General features: G+C 61.5%; 1 protein-coding gene and 1 long non-coding RNA gene across 7 annotated transcripts in view; one reads left to right on the top strand and one right to left on the bottom strand.

Annotated features, from left to right (window-relative positions):
- The window catches only part of CAMK2B (calcium/calmodulin dependent protein kinase II beta), an 82,786-nt gene that overhangs the window by 24,673 nt on the left and 40,383 nt on the right, over window positions 1–17,730 (top strand). For all 6 annotated transcript variants that reach the window (XM_042913125.1, XM_042913134.1, XM_042913117.1 and 3 more), the window contains exon 2: window positions 4,485–4,579. In XM_042913125.1, coding sequence (XP_042769059.1) covers window positions 4,485–4,579 — 95 coding nt within the window. The remainder of the gene's footprint in view (window positions 1–4,484; window positions 4,580–17,730) is intronic.
- On the bottom strand, window positions 1,240–8,969 carry LOC122205094. Its single transcript, XR_006195898.1, has 3 exons — window positions 8,830–8,969; window positions 6,465–6,776; window positions 1,240–5,163 (listed from the first exon to the last, which is right to left on the bottom strand). It is a non-coding gene; the product is annotated as an uncharacterized LOC122205094 (long non-coding RNA).

Genomic DNA, 17,730 nt, shown 5'->3' with positions numbered 1-17,730 from the left:
GGCAGGGCCGGAGGGGGCGGGGATGCAGGAGCTGGAGGGGTGGAGGGGACGACGCGGGCGGGGCCGGCAGGGGCGGGGTGCGAGCTAAGCTGGTGTGCAGGGCTGGTGGGCGGGGCCAGGGCGGAGGGGCGGGGCGAGGTTGACGGGGCGGGATCTGGGGGCGGAGATGCAGAGGCGGGAGGGACGGGGCGAGGCTGATGGGGCGGGGCCGGAGGGGACGAAAGGGGCGGGACGGAAGGGGGCAGGACCGTCAGGGTCATGGCGGGCGGGGCCTAGGCGGAGGGGCGGGGCGAGGTTGATGGGGCAGGGTCGGAGGGGGCAGGGAATGCAGGGGCGGGAGAAGTGAAGGGGACGACACGGGCGGGGCCGGCAAGGGGAGGGATGCAAGCTAAGCTGGTGTGCAGGGCAAGCGGGCGGGGCCGGGGCGGAGGGACGGGGCGAGGTTGACCGGGCGAGGCCGGAGGGGGCAGGGATGCAAGGACCCTAGGGGTGGAGGGGGCAGGGGCGAGGCGGGCGGGGCCGGCAGGGGCGGGGTGCGAGCTGAGCTGGTGTGCCAGGCGGGCAGGGCTGGGAGGGGCAAGTTCCTCCCTGCAGGTGCGGCGTCGGCGGCAGGTTTCACGGTGGCATTTGGGGCGGGTGTGTGGTGGGGACAGTCGGGAGACCGGCGGGTGGAGACCGCACGGCCACACGCGAGCTTTGCACCCCGCCCCTGTTGCTGTGCCCCCCGCGGTCTGCCCCGGGGCCGAATGCGCTTGGCTGTGCGGATGGAGCGGAAGGGGCGGCCCCCAGAACGACAGGGAGAGACCGGGCCGGTGGCATCTGGGGAGGGATGGGGGGCGTCTTCTGAGGGGCTGAGGCCGTGGGGCCCCTGATCAAACCGTGAGGGGCCCGGCAGACCTCCCACCGCACCCCTTACAGCACAGGACCGGACGTGCCTTTTAATCCCGAAGAGGCACAGACCTGGCGGTCCTGGGGCCGCGGGTCCTGCACCGCATCCAGGTGAGGTCCGCCCCGGGCTGCCCGTCCAGTGGCCCCGGGACCCCCGTGGCAGGCTGCTGCCAGTGCCGCTTGTGGGGAGAAGCCAGGAGGGTGGGGCCTGTGAGGAGGGCCTGGTGGGGGACTGGCTCTGAACCTCCAGGTTGCCGCATTACAGGCCTGGCGGCTGCTGTTGAACTCACTTTTTAAAGTGAGTGGAATAAAGCGTTCAGATCATGAGGCCCAGGGCAGCAAGCCCTGTTACGGGGCTTTTGAAAATCACGCGAGGCTAATTAGAAAAGGAAACGTGCTTAGCGTCCTTGCTGGTTCCAAGGCTCACAAAAAATCCGGGTTACCGCGGGGCCATCCTGGGAGCTCAGCGCACACGAACCCTACCTTTGTCAGCGCCATCTCTTCTGGTGGGATGCTGCTACGAGTCCCCAGGGAGGGGGCTGCAGGCCTCAGCTGGATGTTGGGGCCCACAGCAGGTGGCCCAAAGGGCACATGCTACATGCTTCTCCGTACTGGCGGTTCTGGGGGACTCCTGGCGACAGCTCAACACCTGGGACCCACTGGCAGAGCCGCTGGGGACAGGGGAGGCAGAGGGGCAGGGAGGGAAGGTGGCTCATGTGGGAGGAGCGGTTTCAGGCCGTTCTGCAGGGACAGCTGAGGGTGAAGGGGCCAATGCTTAGCGTGAGGTGGAGAGGTTGGGGGTCCACAATAACCAGAAGCCCGAGGAGCGGTGGTCACCTGTGGCCACACCGGCCCCCTGGGCGCGCTCTGCTTTTGCCAGCTTCTCCCTCCGTGCCTGGGGACTGCCGTGAGCACCTGGCTGGCCTCTCCCGCCAATTTCCACGGCATCTACCTTTGGAGACCCAAGCCCCAGGCTCAGCCACTCGTCCTGCAGTGGGTTTTGATGGGCATTGGGGTGCAGATGACCAATGGCAGAGAGGGATGGGGGCAGCTCTTTCTAGAACTTTCCTCTAGTCTGGGCAACAGGACCCCCGCAGAGGGGCTTCAGGAGGTGCCCTCCTCACACCTGGCAGGCAGGACATCAGGATGAAAAGGCCTGTGTCTAATGAGCTCCCCGTGAGCTCGATTATTGAGTGCCTGCTGCAAGCACTGTGTCTGCTGCCCTCTTCATTTCCTCCATGTCCGGCGTCTGTCCACTGCCCGCCTGCCCTCGGCCTCACAACAGGCCCTCACTGTCCCAGGTGTAGAGCTTCTGGGAAGGAAAAGCACCGTCTGGCATGGGAGGGACGCAGGCCCCCAGGACGTGGGGTGGAGGGCAGTCTCGGGCAGGTCTGCATAGCTGACTGTCCAGAGCCCTGGGCATTGGCTCTGTGTCCTTTTGTTCATGCACACTCTGCCGAATGCCGGGAGGATTGCTGGCTCCCTGTTGTTCATTCCTGTGCTTACCCTGTCTGGGCAGCAGTTGGGGGAAGGGCCTGATGGGTCTGGCCCTGCTCCCAGGATGAGCCCACCTCTGTCCTTGGGGGCCTCCCCGGGCACCCGCCCTGCCACAGGCTTGCCATAAACAGGCGTGCCATCTGGCTGTTGGCAACTTCCGGCTGGGGGTAGGCCTGCGCTGTGAGGTCCCATTCTGGCACAGGAAATTCTGACTGTCCACAGAGGCATGCATAGCCCCTGTCCGGGCAAGCGGATGGCAGCCCAGGTCCACAGACGCCATGCTATCGCTCCCCCGAGCAGGAGGCTGGTGCAGGCACCAGCAGGGGGCGAGGCTGGTGAGCACCAGCCCAGGGCAGTCTCAGGCAGGTGGCCACACAATGCCTCGCTCACCCCTCAGGCAGCCCCGGGAGTTTTTCTCACTCCTTACGTGGATGGGGAAACTGAGGCTCAGAGAGGGTGATGCGGCGTGGCCAGGAAGCCCAGAGTAGAATTCGAAGCTAGGGCGGCAGGAAGTTGGTGGTTATTCTCCTTTGTGGGTCAAAATAATCATCCTTTCCTTATATTTTTTCTTATGTAGTGAGGAAAATCAGAGGGGCAGAGAGTGTGGGGTGAATAGTGAGTGTCCCCCAACCTGCCTGCCCCCCCAGGGCATCCACTGCCCGGTTCTTGGGCGGACATTGAAACAGCAGACACGTGGCCCTAAGTGCCACCATTGCTTATGACAGTCTGGGTGGTGAAGAAAACGTTTGGTTAGGGTTCGTGTCCTACTATTTAGTTTTTTCTTGAGGAAACCAGTAGTACGTTCTAAGGAAGTTTTGTCTTAAGAAGGGTCACAGAAGTCCTCCCTCGTCAGCGGGGGTAGGTTGCGAGACTCCCAGAGGACGCCTGAAATTGTGTGTAGTTCTGAGCCCTGTGGACACGGTGTCTGTTCCGAGCGCACGTCTGTGATTTCGCTGCACTTCTGAGTCAGCTGCGGGGAGGGACACAGCAAGGATGGTGAAGGGAGGCTGGTGTGACAACACGTTGTGAGAAAGCCGTGTAGACACCACATGCGCCCTTTCCACGCCGGCCCGATGGGGTGAAAAGCCCGGTGAGGCGGTGACGGAGGTGACTGTCACAGGCCTGTGACACAGCATGAGGTGGCTGCTGACCTGACCATGTGTCGGGAGGAGTATTTGCCCCTGGCCCACCGTGGGTAACTGCAGCTGCCGGAAGGAAGCCATAGATGTGGGGACTGTTGTGTAGCAAGGGCGTTCTCTCGTTAATACACTGCCTTGGCATCACCCAGAACCCGGGGCTTGGTGGCCGTGGATTTATCTGGCTGCATAGGCCTGGGGGTCCCACGCCTGACGGGCCTCGTGGGGAGGACAGCGGAGGGGTGCGCCCGCCCGTCCCCAGTGGCCACACACCTGGCCTGAGACACTGCCCGGGTCGTTTCCTGTTCCGGCTCCTTGGCCCCGGCTCATGGGCCTGGTCTAGTGTTCTTAGAAAACTGGACCTTCTAACGGGACCCAGGCCGGCTCTCTGCTCTCTGGCAGACCCGCCTCCTCTCAGGGGCAGTGTCTGTGGCTGGTCCTCAGGCCTCTCAAGATGGCATCGCAGTGGTAACCGGCTCTCTCAGGTTTCTGGCCCTCAGCCCTGACGCTGGGCCCCCTCCTGCTCTGTGTAACAGGCCTGGTGGAGGTGGAGGACCAGGGACGGGCCCTGTCCTCCGGCCGTGCGGCTCAGTGACACGATGCTCCTCCTTCTCTCTGAAACCTTCGATGAGTCCCGTGCTGGCTGTACTGCCTGGAGGGGGGCCAGTTGGTTGCTCTGGGGAGTACTCACTGGGCCCCCCGGTCTGGTGCCAAGGGCCTGAGGGCGCATGCTAGGAGGCCCCAGGCAGGCCCTCAGCCCAGCTGACCCTGAAGGACACCGGGGTGACCCCCAGGCCAGGGAAAGGGTCCCTGTCAGGTTGGCGCCAAGGAAAGAGGGCAGACCCATTTGGTGTCTCTTCCTCAAATGGACGTCTGCCCAGGCAGGGCTTTGTGGTTTGGGTGCAGGGTGCTCACAGGGAGATTAATCATCTCTCCTGCCTGTGTCCCCCGTTTTCTCTGCAGGGGGGCTTTCTCTGTGGTCCGGCGCTGTGTCAAGCTCTGCACTGGTCATGAGTACGCAGCAAAGATCATCAACACCAAGAAGCTGTCAGCCAGAGGTAGGCGTGGGCCGTGTAGGCATGGGCTGTACTGGCATGGGCCGGGCCCACGCAGGCACAGAACTCGGCCAGATGAAGTGGTGCCTCCCGCCCGGGAGGGCGGAGAGAGGGACCCGTACCCTCACGCCGGATCCCACCTTGACCCTGGTCTGGGGGCTCAGGGAGGGCTAGAGGTGGGAGCCCTCGGTGGCCTGAAGACTTGTAGTGACCTGGCTGCCAGCACGATCCCTCCAGGTCGTCTGCACCAGGGGGCCGTCCGCCTGCACTGGGCAGGGCTGTGCTCTGGGCCTGCAGCGGGGAGTCGTGCTGGGTTGCAGCTGGCCCCGGCACGTGGCCTCATCCCACCCACGCTGCACACCCCAAGCCCTTGCTGGGTGGCGGCCCGTTGTGGGCACACAGAATCCTGCTCTTTTGAGGTCCAAGTCGTGGAGTAGCACACGGGCAGGTGACTCAAAGATAGCCCCAAAGGGAGCGAGGAGCTGGGATCTGGGCAGGACCCCCGAAGGACCTTTGTTGAGGTGGCAGCATGGGGGTCCCCTGGGTCCTCTGACCCCAGGGCCAGACAGATGGAGGCCGGGTGACACCTGGGTGGAGAGAGAGTCAAGTGAGGCCCCTGGGGTGCTCTCTGGCCTCCCAGGGGACCTCCAGTTAGTGTCCAGACACAGGCTCCTTCTCTGACCAGAGGGGCACTGAGCGTACTCAGTGCTGGCCTGAGTTCCTACTGGAACTGGGGCTGAGAGCTGCCTCAGTCCGTGGGCTCTGCTGTGGACAGTCCAGTGGGGCGAGCGGGTGACCTGGTGCCATATTTTGAGCTGTGTGTAGATGTTGTGTACTTGCTGTGCTGTGTACCAGGCCTTCGGGCCCGAGAGTTTCCAGGGGCGGGCACTCCTGTCCCCGCTCATGGTGAGGGGCTTGGGGCACCCAGCCGGGGTCAGTCCCACGTCCTCCGTGTTTGCTGCCTGTTTTGGGGTCTGAGCACCGCGTGGGGAAGCTCTGGGCGGATCCAGAAACACAAGGTCCCGACCATCCCTTGATGGTGAGGCCCCTTGGGGAGCTGCTTGGGGGACTGCCTCCCGTGGGCCTGGCCGTGGCGAGGGGGCCCGGAGGGGGTGACTCCATGAGGCCTGGGGGCCAGGGCAGCCCTGGGGCATGCGTGCTTGCACAGCTCAGCCCCCATGTTTGGACCATGGCGGTAATGGTAATGCTAAAGACAGCACTGCGAGTGCCTCCTAAACACGGTTACTACTGTGTTCCCCGACGCTGGGTGGGGGTGCTGGTGGGGTGCCGGCTTTAACTATGTTTTGGGGGATATGTCTGCACGTGTGGAGTCTCTAAGGTGGAACACAGGCTTGTTCTAGCTCACGATGGGAGGAGAGAGCCCACCCTCAGATGTCCCCCAGACTAGTGAGAGAGACCCTCACTTATCCATCAGGTTTACTCAGCCCCTCCCACGTGCCTGGCCCTGAGCAGACACATCCACAGAAGCCACTACAACTGCCTGTGTTGGGTGCGGGCACAGGGGAGGGTCTCGAGGGATGAATAGGAGTTTGTGAGGCTCAAGCAGAAAAGCACGTGGGTATATTTCTATGGAATCACACAGCTCCTCTAAAGTACCTTCACACTCCCCGGTTTGTGTGTTTATTTTTTAATGTTGTATTTTATTTTTGAGAGAACAAAAGAGCGCATGCGTGAGTGGGGAGGGGCAGACAGAGAGGGAGACACAGAACTTGAAGCAGGCTCTAGGCTCTGAGCTGTCATCACAGAGCCCGATGTGGGGCTTGAACTCACGAGCCAGGAAATCATGACCTGAGCTGAAGTCTACGCTTAACCGACTGAGCTCCCCAAGCACCCCACCCACCCCACCCTCCCCACCTGCGGTTTATACCTGCAAAGTGCTCTACATGCAGAGAGGGTCAGGACCGGCAGAACCCTGAAATCCAGCATGTGTTGGGCAAGCACCACTGCTCATTCTTCTGCCCCTGCTGCAGTGAGCCTGCTGGCCCCTTCCTGACCGACAGCTGCTTTTCTGCCTCTGTGTCCGGTGCGGCCGTGGAGCCGAGCACCGGCCTGGTGCTGGTGCCCTGCGCCGGGCCAGTGTCCTCGCTGCGCGCTGCTGGGGACAGGCAGCGGGAGGCAGGGCCGTCGGGAATCGGAGCGGCTGGCCTTCACCCGTCCTGTCTTCCCTCACAACCACTCTCTGGCAGGAAGGGGGGCCTTGTTACTCTGTGTCGCCCGGTACCGTGGAGGTCTTGGGCAATTTTTTTTCCTGTTTAACTCTTTATTATGGAAAATTTCAAACGTCCCCAAATCTAGAGAAAGTGACAGAATGATCCCCCAACTTCAGCATTTGTCAGCTCTCAGCTCCATCTGTAGCCCCACACCCCCACCTCGCAGCACGTCCCAGACGGCCTGTCACTTTGCACATGGTGTTCAGCACATTCTTCTGGCACAAAAGGAGTCTGCAGACAAGTGGCTGCCTCCCGGGTACCGGGGTCTCGGCACCCTCGGATCCTCCCCAGCCCCTCCTGGCTTTCCTAGCTGAGGGGCAGTGGGAGGGGTGAGGGGACAAGGTCTGCGCCCTGTGTGGGGCAGCGATGGGCTTGGGCTTGGCAGCACATGCCCACCCTATACCTCAGTTTCCCCAGCCATAAAACAGGGATGAAACCAGTGTGTGCTTGCTCCTGGCTGGACATAAGGTACTTGGAAGGAGCTTGTGGGCACAGACCTCCCCTCTCTGCCTAGCCCCGCTCTGGGTCAAAGTTCTGCCCACCCAGCCTGCAGGCCCCAGGGCCCCACAAAGCTGCCCTGGAAACCCCCAAGCCTGTGGGCATTTCCCCACTCCTGGAGGGCACTTGTGGCTAGTTTATTCCCTGCACCTCTCTGCTGCCTCCGTGAAGCTCCTGGGGCCGGCTTCCAGAAAGCCTGAAGTTCTCACCTGGCCTGACACTGCCGTCTGGCCCTGTCTTCTCCCTCCCTCCCAGAGCTTTCCTCCAGCCCTTGGCTGCTTTCAGTGTTTCCAGGTACCCCTGGGCCTTTGCATGTGTGCTCTCTCTGGAAATGCTTTTCCTGAACTTCTATCTGCTTAACTCTTGTTGATGACATTTTCTCCAGTGGAGTCCAGGACCCAGGTACCCTGCTTTTTATGCCACAGCTGTCTTTCTCACGAGACTTCCAGGCCCTGTGGGCAGGGACTTCGTTCAGTACTGTGTCCCTACCAGGGCCTGGCGGGTGGTGAGCACTCCAGAAAGGCTTCTGGTGGAAGGAACATGTGCTTTCGGTGGGCGAATTTGAAGAGGCACATGTACAGTCTATGCTGGGGGCAGGTAGTCCCCTGGGTGTGAGGCTGGGTGGGGACTGGGGTGGGGAATGTCTAGGGCATTTGCTGACGTGTTGGGTCTGCATGGGAGGCCCCTGGTCAGTCCAGACTTGCAGAACACCTGAGCCTTTGGGACGTCCGAGTTGCAGTGTTTCTAAGGCAAAGCCGAAGGGTGGTCGGGAGGTGGGGGCAGGGCAAGGCCTGGCTGTCACTCTGTGGTTGTGCCCCCCAGGGTCACAAGGTCACAGAAAATGTCCTGAGCCAGGGCCCCCACCCTGCTAGGTGGCCAGCTCCATTCCTAGGAAGACCACGGCAGAAATGTGTGCCCAGCTGTTGTCCTTGTGGGAGGAAGGGACAGGGCGGGGGGCCCATGGTGGGGAGGAGGGGGTGGGAGACTGGACCCAGAGGCCTCGCCCCCCACCTTCCTTCCGCTGTTGCTCAAGTGCAGTGCAGTGTGGGGGGGCTCCATCTCCCGCTGGAGCAGCCGCGGTCCTCCGAGGCTCCTGATGATAGCAAAGCAGCCGGCCACACGCAGCGGCCAGGAGGAGCGCAGGCCCTGGGCACAGAAGCGGCCCTTGTCCGGGAACTGACAATGCCCAGATTCGCCGGGTCGCTGGGCATGACACCCAGCTGGTGCCAAAGACCCAAGTTACGTACGTGATTTTGGAGGGTCCGAACGCACTGAGCCCGCAGTTACAGGACGGTTAACAAAAGCAGTTAGAGGGAAGTGAATTGGCTGGGGTGAGATCATAGGGCACACAAGCCTCAAAACCTGTCTTGTGGGCCCTCCCCCCAACTCACTGCCAGCACCATGTGGGCCTGAGCCCTGAGCCCCCCTGGAGCAGGTGTCCAGCAGTGACCCCGGGCAGGGGCTCCACGTGGGGGAGGAACGACCCTGCAAGGACTGGGGCCCAGGCAGCTGTTACTCCCTGACCTTCAGCAGTAGTGAGTCTTCACGTGGCTCGGCAGTGACCTTCCACATCCCCTGAGGTTGGGGGTGGGCACCCCGTTCCACAGATGAGGAAACCAAGTCCCATAGAAGCAGAGACTTGCTCAGTAACACACAGTTGTGATGAGCAGAGCCTGGGGCACTGGCAGCTTCATATTTCACCCAGCTGGGAGGGCCAATGGTTGACCTCACAGGTGGGGGCTGGCGTCACAGGTGGGGCCGACTTCAGGGGAGGAGCTAACAGGTGGGACTCACAGGTGGGGTTCACCTCATAGTGGGGGGCTGACCTAACAGGTGAGGGGACCGAGGTGATCAGGGCTCACCTCTGGGCCTCCCATCCCCAAGCTGATGCCCCGCTCCCCCCCAGCTCCCTGCCTGGGTCCCCTGGGACTACCTTCTCCCTAGGGCCTGTGTGGCCTCTGTGCCTTGGGGGCACCCCTACGGGAAGGTGTGATGGGGGAAGAGCTGAGCACGGCTCCCCCCGCCCCAGGAAACCTGACCGGCGCCCGGGCCGGAAACGTGGCTTTTCTGCCTTAGCCTTTCCTGGTCCGCCGGGCCCCCTGACCCACAGGCGGCGAGACTCGGTGGAACTGGGTTAACGCAGGACGCGGGCGCGGGCGCCGCATTGCAGGGGCCACTGAGCATGCGCGGCCGGAGCCCCTCCCTCCCTTTCCCTTCCCAAGCTCCCTTTCCCTTCCCAAGCTCCCTTACCCTCTCCTCCCTCCCTTTTCCTCCCCTCCCCTCGTCCAGGCCCCCCCTCCCTCCTTTCAAACCACCTTCTGTCAGGCTCTACCCCTCCCCTCCCTTCTGCTCCCCTATCCTCTCCCCTCCCCTTCCCAGCTCCGGGAACAGCTTTCTCGCCTCCTCCCTCAGCTCAGGCCTCTTGACCCAGCACTCCCTCGGGCACCCCCTCTGCTCCACTCAGCCCCGGTCCGCAGGCTCCTCCCCGGCCAGGGGCTGAGCTCGGGTCTCACAGTCTAAGCAGGTCTCAATTGCAGATACACAGTGATTTTTTTTAGAGTAAGTATGTCCCAGACTCCCAACCAACTTTTAGCCAATTCTGCCCTCACGTGGGGATTCCCCAGGGACCCTGCGCTGTAGAGGGTCGCCCCAGGGATTTGGAGGGTGGGTGGGAAGGAGGAGCTCTCCTCTGGGCCCTCCCCCTCCACAGCCCCATCTCCTGAAGTTCTGTTGCAGGGACTTGGGTTAATGCGGAATTGGGGGCCCCCTGTGCAAGTGAGGGGGGAGTAGCAAGAGGACCTGGGGCCAGGGGACCCTCATTCCCCAGTCAGAGGAGGAGAGGGGACAGGCGGGGTTGCCAGATTTAGCAGGTAAATTTGAATTTCAAATAGACCATGAAAAACTGAATACAAACTCAGCCCAAGCTGAATGGGGCTTGCACTAGAAAATTATTTGTTGTTTATCTGAATTTGGGACGTACTTGTGCTAAAAAATTCTTGTTGGTTATCTGAGATTCAAATTTAACTGGACATTCTCTGATTCATCAGGCAATACTAAACAGAGCTGTTGAAAGAATAGGTCTTTGTGATTAATTCATCAACTGAGTAGGTGAAGTCAGAGTAGACAAGGTGTAGAGGCCAGGCTGTGCCAGTGGGGGTCCTTTTGGACACCCTGGCCCATTCTGGGCGCCTCGCAGGTGATGAGGTGGAAGCCTGGTCCTCCTGCTCGTTCTGGGGTTCAGTGATTCTGGGGTGTGGCTGCCTTTGTGAAAGCTGAGTCCATCCCAGGGGCTTTGGGACCTGCTGACCTGAGGCCTGAGTGGTGTCAGGCAGTCACAGGGCTCACCCTCCTTGGGTTATGGAGGGTTGGGAGAGGGTGAGGAGACTGGCCGGGGTTATAGGGAGGAGCTGTAGGCCTGTCTGCCGCTCCCCAAATCTGAAGGGGTCCTCCCCTCCATCCTGCCCGCCCCACATGCACCAAGAGCCCCCTGGAGGTGGGTGCAGGGTCAGAAAGGCCTTTTCTGGCCAGTGTGGCCGCAGCCTTCTGGCCCCAACCCTCCGGCTCAGCGGGTCTCAGAGGCCTTGCAGAGTCTGGGCCTCGCCTTTGAGCAGGACGGTGGCAGGCGAGCTGTGCAGCGTTTGGGGCCGTGCCCAAGTGTGGAAGGCACTTGGCCTCTGTTCACTGTCGAGAGCATGTCCCCGGGGTGGTGCCCAGGAAGCATCACAGGTGCTGTTGGGGGTGGGCTGTGATGAGACCCTGCCCAATAGCACCTGCGGTCTCCCAGACTGTGGAAGGAAGCAGGAAAGGAGGTGGTCACTGGGGAGCTCCTATGTCACCATGCCCTACTGTTCTGGAAGTTGACAGTGACCCATTTCATGGTCACTGAAACTGAGGATTCCAAGGAAAGTCACTACTGGTGAGGGTGAGGGCCCTGCCTGAGGGTCATGGGCATAAGCAAACAGGACGCTGACCCTGGACGGTCAGGCAGACGGCAGCCTATATTACAGCGGCTCAGAGCCCAGGGGGGACATTGCATGTCACCCGGGCACGTGGGGCACACTTGGGAACAGTGTGAGCGGCCTGGGCTGTGGGAGGCAGGCTTCGCAGTGACAGGAGACGGGGTGTCCCTGGTCCCCGCTGTGGGACATGGTCAACTTCTAAGTGAATAATTGCTCTCTGGCAGGGGGTAGGAGGGCACCATGCCTGGCCTGCCTGGGGCAGTGGCCGTGGGGCAGGGGGACCTCACCTGGGAGCAGGAGGGGCAGGAAGCCCACAGCTAGGTGACATTGGACATTGGGGCCTCAGTTTCTGGCCTTGCTGCACAGCTGGGCTGCAGCTCCTGTTGGGTGGTGGCCCCCAGCCTGAGGAAGGAGTGAGGAAGGCCTCTGTGCATCAGGGGGTCAGCCGAAGGCCGGGAGGGTGGGCTCTGGGGGCCCAGCTGCCACACGGACCCACGTGGCCTGCAAACAGCTCAGAGGCCTTAGTGCTGCCGTGTGGGTGGGGCCCGGTGGCTTATCTTTGTCCCCATGGCAGCTGCAGGATGGCGAGGACGCCCTGGCGGGGTGGGGCAGCTGCCTGATATTGGCACACTAATTGCTGGGTGCCCAGTTGCCGTTTTAAAACAAAACACGCACAGAAGTCTGCGATGGGAGCTTTCTTCATCTCTGTCACTCATGGGAAACACCACGAGGTGGGGGGCCCTCTGCTGCTGCTGCCCCCACTCGGGCTCAGGCTCCAGCCCCCCACCCTGTGTAGCCCAGCCGCACCCCCAGCCTCCCTGTGCCCCACACCCCATCTGAAAGTTTGGGCAACTGTAGCAGCCCTACCTTGTGGGAAGCCCCCGGCAGAGTCAGGGGTCTGTGCAGAGCAGACAGCAGGTGCTAATCTGGGGGGGACCAGCAGGACCCTGCGAGGCCTCTTGGGTTTGGCTGCCTTGTTCATGTGTCCCAGCCCCATGAGTCCCGTCAGCAGGCCCAAGCTGTGGAAGCCCCGACTTTGAATCCTTCCGGAAAGCAGTGTCCTCCCAACAGCTGATGGGATGTTGTTCCCGGGACGAGGCCGAGGTTGGAGACACCAGTGTCAGCAGGTGCTCAGAACTCACCCATCTTCCATGACACGTCCTTCCCCAGGCCACCCAGCCCTCCCAGGGACTCTGGAGGTGTGAATGCCCAGGACAGAGGCTCAGAGCCACTGGGTTGCCGGGCCAGTTTCCCTGGCCGTGGTGCGTGGGACCTTGAGAACTTAGGACACGAGAGTTCCAGGGTTGATGTTTGGAACACTGTTTGGCCTGTGTGCAGAGTGATGTGTGATGTGGGTATCCGTGGGCCTCCTGAGGTTCTAGAAAGCTCCCTGTTGAGGTGTGATAGTACAGGTGTGGAGATGGGTGGCAGTGAAGGGGAGGAGCCTCCCAAAGGTGTCCCAGGGCCTAGTGCAGCCAGTCCCCTGGGGCACACATTCTTCCTGCCTCCCAAGAACAGAAGCCACTGGCTAGGAGAATGGGGACACCTGCCAGGATGTCTCCTTTGGTGGGACGGGAGGAGGGAAGTGGGAAAAACAGCCCAGGTGCCCAGCTCTGCAGGGCACGATGGGGGAGGGGTGGAAGTGGGGGCTGTGGGCTGGGGTCTCCTCTCTGTCGAGGCCTCTCTTGGGACCTCCCCACCCTTTTCACACGTAGGAAATGGGCTCAGAGCGAGGCCTGGCCTGGTTCAGGGCCCCAGGTCCAGCATTCCCGTGGCCACCAGAAGCTGGCACACAGGCAGTCCCCCAGCTTGGTGATACTGGTCTGGGTTCATTGCTGGTTTGCTCTGGAGGGAGCAGAAGCCTGAGCAGCCCCAGGCCCTGCGGAGTCCCAGGCTGGGTGCAGGGTGCGACCAGGGAGCTGCTCCCCCCCCACCAAAGGCTGTGGCTCCCCCCAAGTCACCTGAGGTGGTCAGCACCCGGCATCCTCCCAGGGGCTCTGTCTCTGGCTGGTGCATGGCCCCCAGCCAACACCAAGGCAGCCCCGTGACTTTGCCCACCGCTGTGTGTGGCCCACCCAGCACTGTTCCGTGTCTCCCTCTGGGGCCAGACCACACACACACTCCCACACTCTACAGCCCAAGGGCAGGCCATTTTCCTTTCCTGGGACCTCGGTGGACCTTCCTGTGTCCATGCAGAAGTGGATGGTGACCCTGAGGCAGGGGCCCGACCTTGACACAGATCCCCACAAGCTCTGTCCAGGAGCTGCTGGATTTGGTGGGGCATCCTGGGCAGCAGCTGCCGTGGCCTATGACCTCAGCCAGACGTGTCCCAGCCTCCTGGCCCTGCTGTCCCTGCATCCCCAGGCCATCCTCCAGGCGGGGGGAGGGGGGCCAAGGAGGCCAATGGACCCCTGTGCTGGCGGGGCTCCCCAGTGAACACAGCCTGCCTGTCCTGTCCCAGGAGTCCTTGGGGGTCCAGCGGCCGCCCTCTGAGCCCCCGCTGCCTGCCGGGCTGTGTGGACTTTCCCTGTGAGATTTCATGTTCCATCCAGTACAACTGGCAGCTGGTTCCCTACTTCCCAAGAGGTGGCCTCATCCGTCCAGTCCTGGGCCAAGCCTGGGGAGGCTGCTGGCAGCTCCTCCCACCAGGTGGGCCCGTTTCCCCCTCCATCCCTCCTCCACCCGCTCCACTGCCTCGAGGGTGTCCTTCTGCCCGCCACAGCTCTGCTGCTGCTCCTGGCAGCTGGCAAGGGGCCAGGCGCCCACCCACGTCCCTCCTGTCCTCCTTCTCCTTGCGCCCCCATCTCTGCTCTGAGTCACCCACAGCCAGGGAGCAGGTGGGGATGGGGCGGGGGTGGGAAGTATGGTGGATGGTGTCAGGGCTGGGGGGGCTGCGTCCCTGAGGGGGCCTTGAGGAGCCCCCAGCCTGGAGTCGAGTCCTGGCCTTGGGGACACTGAGTGTCTCTGTGCACCTGTTTCCTGGACCCTGACTGCCGCTCACACTGCGGGGCCCACGAATGTCCTCTCCCACTTTGGGAGCACCCTCCCACTGCCCTCAGCCTCCTGACTCAGCTTGGGGTGCCCCCACCTAGGGGGGACCCCTGCCTGGGGGAGAAGACCCCACCTGGGGAGATCCCTCCTGGGGGACCCTGTCATGGGGACTCCCCACTTGGGGTCCTTCGTGTGTGCCATGGCCAGGGCCGTGTGGTGGGTGGGGAGCTGGCTTCCGTCCCCCACTGCCATTCCTCGGGGTGCTGTTGTGAAACGGTGAAGGCCCGTCGTGTATGTGGCACAGGCAGTGCCCGAGTGTGGCTGTGTGGCAGGCGCCTGTCTCTTCTTGCCTCTGGGGCCCCTGTCCATCTCCCTCATGGTGGTGGGTCTCCAGCAGGGCCCAGTGACTGCCCTGAGCAGCCCCTGCCTCTTCCTCGCTCCTGGGGGCTGCTGGGGTCTGGGATCTGCTGTCCCCGCGTGGGGTGTGCAGGGCTCTGCTGCAGCCCCCCCCCTTCCTGGCCCCCAGCCCCCAGCTCGGGGGCACCACGGGGGCAGCACGGGCCTGGCACACAGGGTGCGGTGGAATCAGCCAGGGGGCTGGCATCCGTGTCGTTGGATTTCGGGCAGCCGGCAGCAGGGGACGACTGCCCAGTCAGTGTGTCAGTTTGGCTTTGTTCTGTGTGACGCGCTCTCCCGCGGACATGAAGGAACGCTGTGCTTCATCGCTGGGGTGCTCCTCCTCTGCCAGCGCGGCCCAGTGCTCTCCTCACGGGAGCAAACGCTCCAGGACTGGCCCGCACGCACTTGGGCTTGTCTCCGCGTAGGACGTGGGAGCATTTACAAGGTGAGACGGCTGAGCCCAGGAGTCCCCTGCAGGGTTCCGCGTCAGAAGCTGTGAGAATCGCATCTTGCCCCACGAACGCACATTCCTCCAGAACCTCCCTCTGGTGTGGGGTCCCCCTCCAGACTCTCGCACGCGGCATCAGGGCCTCCTCTGTCCCCAGGGCTCACGGCACTGCTGCACCTGCTCCCTGTGACCCGGGAGCTGTGTGTGTCCCCAGGATGCAGTCAGAGCTGGCCTCGGGTCCTCAGGTGGGAAAAGGGCAGAGGGACTGGGGTTCCCAGAAGCTGGGGGTGCTTGGCCTATTCCCTCACTCCATGCTCCCCCTTCTGTCCCCATCCTGTTTAGAAGTCACCCCCAGACCCTCCCCTGGAACATGACCTCAAAGTGCAGTTCCTGGAGGTGCATGCGTGGAGTTGATGCAGGCGAGTCTGACATGGAAGACTGGAGAGAGGGGGCCGCACGTGTGGGGTGTCAGTGGGGCAGATTCCTGGGGTTCTCTCAACCCACAAGCTGCACAATGGGTACTGTGTTTGTTCTATGACATGTGCTGTCATTCCATAACAAAATGCTAACCTCTGTGGCCGAGGCAGTGGGGCTCCAAGCAGCAGGTGCTAGGCCTCAGGGCAACTCCGGGTGCCCTGGACACTCAGGACACCTGGCCACAGCCCTGGGGGGACCCTGTCGAGCTTTGTGCCTGGTCTCAAGGCTGGCCTGGTCACTCAGATGCTTCAGGCCCCACAGCCCTGGCCGGTGCCTAGTGAGCCCCTCCTGGGGTAGCTTGCTGTCTGCCTGGCCAGGAAGTCCCTGCGGTGAGCATGGTCAGGAGCGGGGCAGGGCCCTGGGCAGGGCATCTCAGGATTGGTTCAGGGTGGCTGGCCCATCCCACATCCTGCTGCCTGCAGGAGGGATGGCCTGCAGGTGTCCTTCAAGGCTCCAGCTGACGGTTTAGAGCCGGCCGGGCTTCTGGTGAACCCGACTGGCTTAAATTTGACTCACGTCCCTATGTCCAAGATGGGGTTTAGGACATTCATCTGGAAGGTAAGAAACAACTTTCCCAACATTGTGGGAAGAAATCAAAGGCCGTGGGCAGGGTTAGGAGGTTGGCTTTTCTCCCATGGCTGCCTGCCTGTCCTGGACGGTCCATTCACTTCAGGGTGGGTGTCCCCATGGCCGGTTTTCACGATGTGCCCTCGTTGCATTAGTGGCTTTGTGCCTGTTGGAAACAGGATCAAACCCTTTTATAAAAACAATATTTTGGGGCACCTGAGTGGCTCAGTCGGTTAAGCATCCAGCTTCAGCTCAGGTCAAGATCTCATGGTTCGTGAGTTCGAGCCCCGCGTTGCGCTCTGGGCTGACAGCTCAGAGCCTGGAGCCTGCTTTGGATTCTGTGTCTCCCTCTGTCTGCTCCTCCCCTGCTTGCACTCTGTCGCTCGCATTGTCTCAAAAATAAATAAACAAACAAACAAAAAACAATATTTTGCCTAATTATGAAAGTAACAAGATTGTTGTCGACGTTGGGGAGACTATAAGCCCGTAATTCTGCCTCCTGGGGGGCCGTGCTGTTACTGACTGGATGTGGCATGCGCACTGGGGCTCTCCTGCATCGCGTGTTGTCACTGGCGTGGCATCAGGCCTCTCCTGGCCCCGTGTTGCTGACCTGATCCTGAAGGGGGCCAGCCAGGAGGGTCGGACACCTGCTGTGGCCATGGGGTGGACCACTGGCATGTGGGCCCGGGCAGGCAAGCTTCCTCTCCTGGCCACACGAATAATTTATCTGCCCAGATGCGCCCAGGAGCCAGTCCATCTTGTGGATGGAGCTGTGCCCTTGGAGACAGCTTTCAGTAATGAAATGCAGCCTCTGAGTTACCTACTTCCCACAGGTGGGTTCCCACCTGCATTTTCCTCCTGATTTTTATGTCTGACCCAAATCTGGCATTTTTTTCCAGAGGGAACTGCCCCAGCTCCCACCACCCTAACCCTCCCGAGCTCTCCCTGCCCCCAGCTTTGCTCTGGCCCACCCACACGTGGACTGGCTTCTGAGCTGCATCCACATTTGGGGGGTGAGGTTAGCTCAAACATTACTGGGACAGTTGGCAAAACCAGGATGTGGACTGTAGGTTAGATTCGAGGTCTGCACCAGTGTTCGACCTGCTGCATGGGGTGTGCACGGGGTGCGTGCGCCGAGATTATGCAGCACGACGTCCTTGCTCTTACACACACACCGTGCACACCTTGTGTCCCCTGGTAAAAGGATGCCTAGTGTGGCTTCTGTCAAACCCTCAGAAAAAGTAAGCGTGTGCACACGGAAAGACCAATCATACAAATGTGCATTTTCTGAGGACTTCACTGTTTGCAGCTTTTCTCTAGGTTTGAAAAATGTTCAGCATAGTAACTTAAGAGAAAATCCTATAGGGGCATCTGGGGGCACAGTCGGTTAAGCGTCCAACTCTTGGTTTCGGCTCAGGTCATGATCTCACATTCATGAGTTCAAGCCCTATGTCAGGCTCTGCTGACAGTGTGGAGCCGGCTTGGGACTCTTTCTCCCTCGCTGTGTCCCCCTCCCTCACTCATGCTCTGTTTTTCTCAAAATAAAATACACTTAAAAAAAAGAAAAAGAGAGGCGCCTGGGTG

Source organism: Panthera leo, chromosome A2 (genome assembly GCF_018350215.1).
Source record: "Panthera leo isolate Ple1 chromosome A2, P.leo_Ple1_pat1.1, whole genome shotgun sequence".
NCBI lineage: Eukaryota > Metazoa > Chordata > Mammalia > Carnivora > Felidae > Panthera > Panthera leo.
This window is presented reverse-complemented; position numbering and strand designations above follow the sequence as displayed.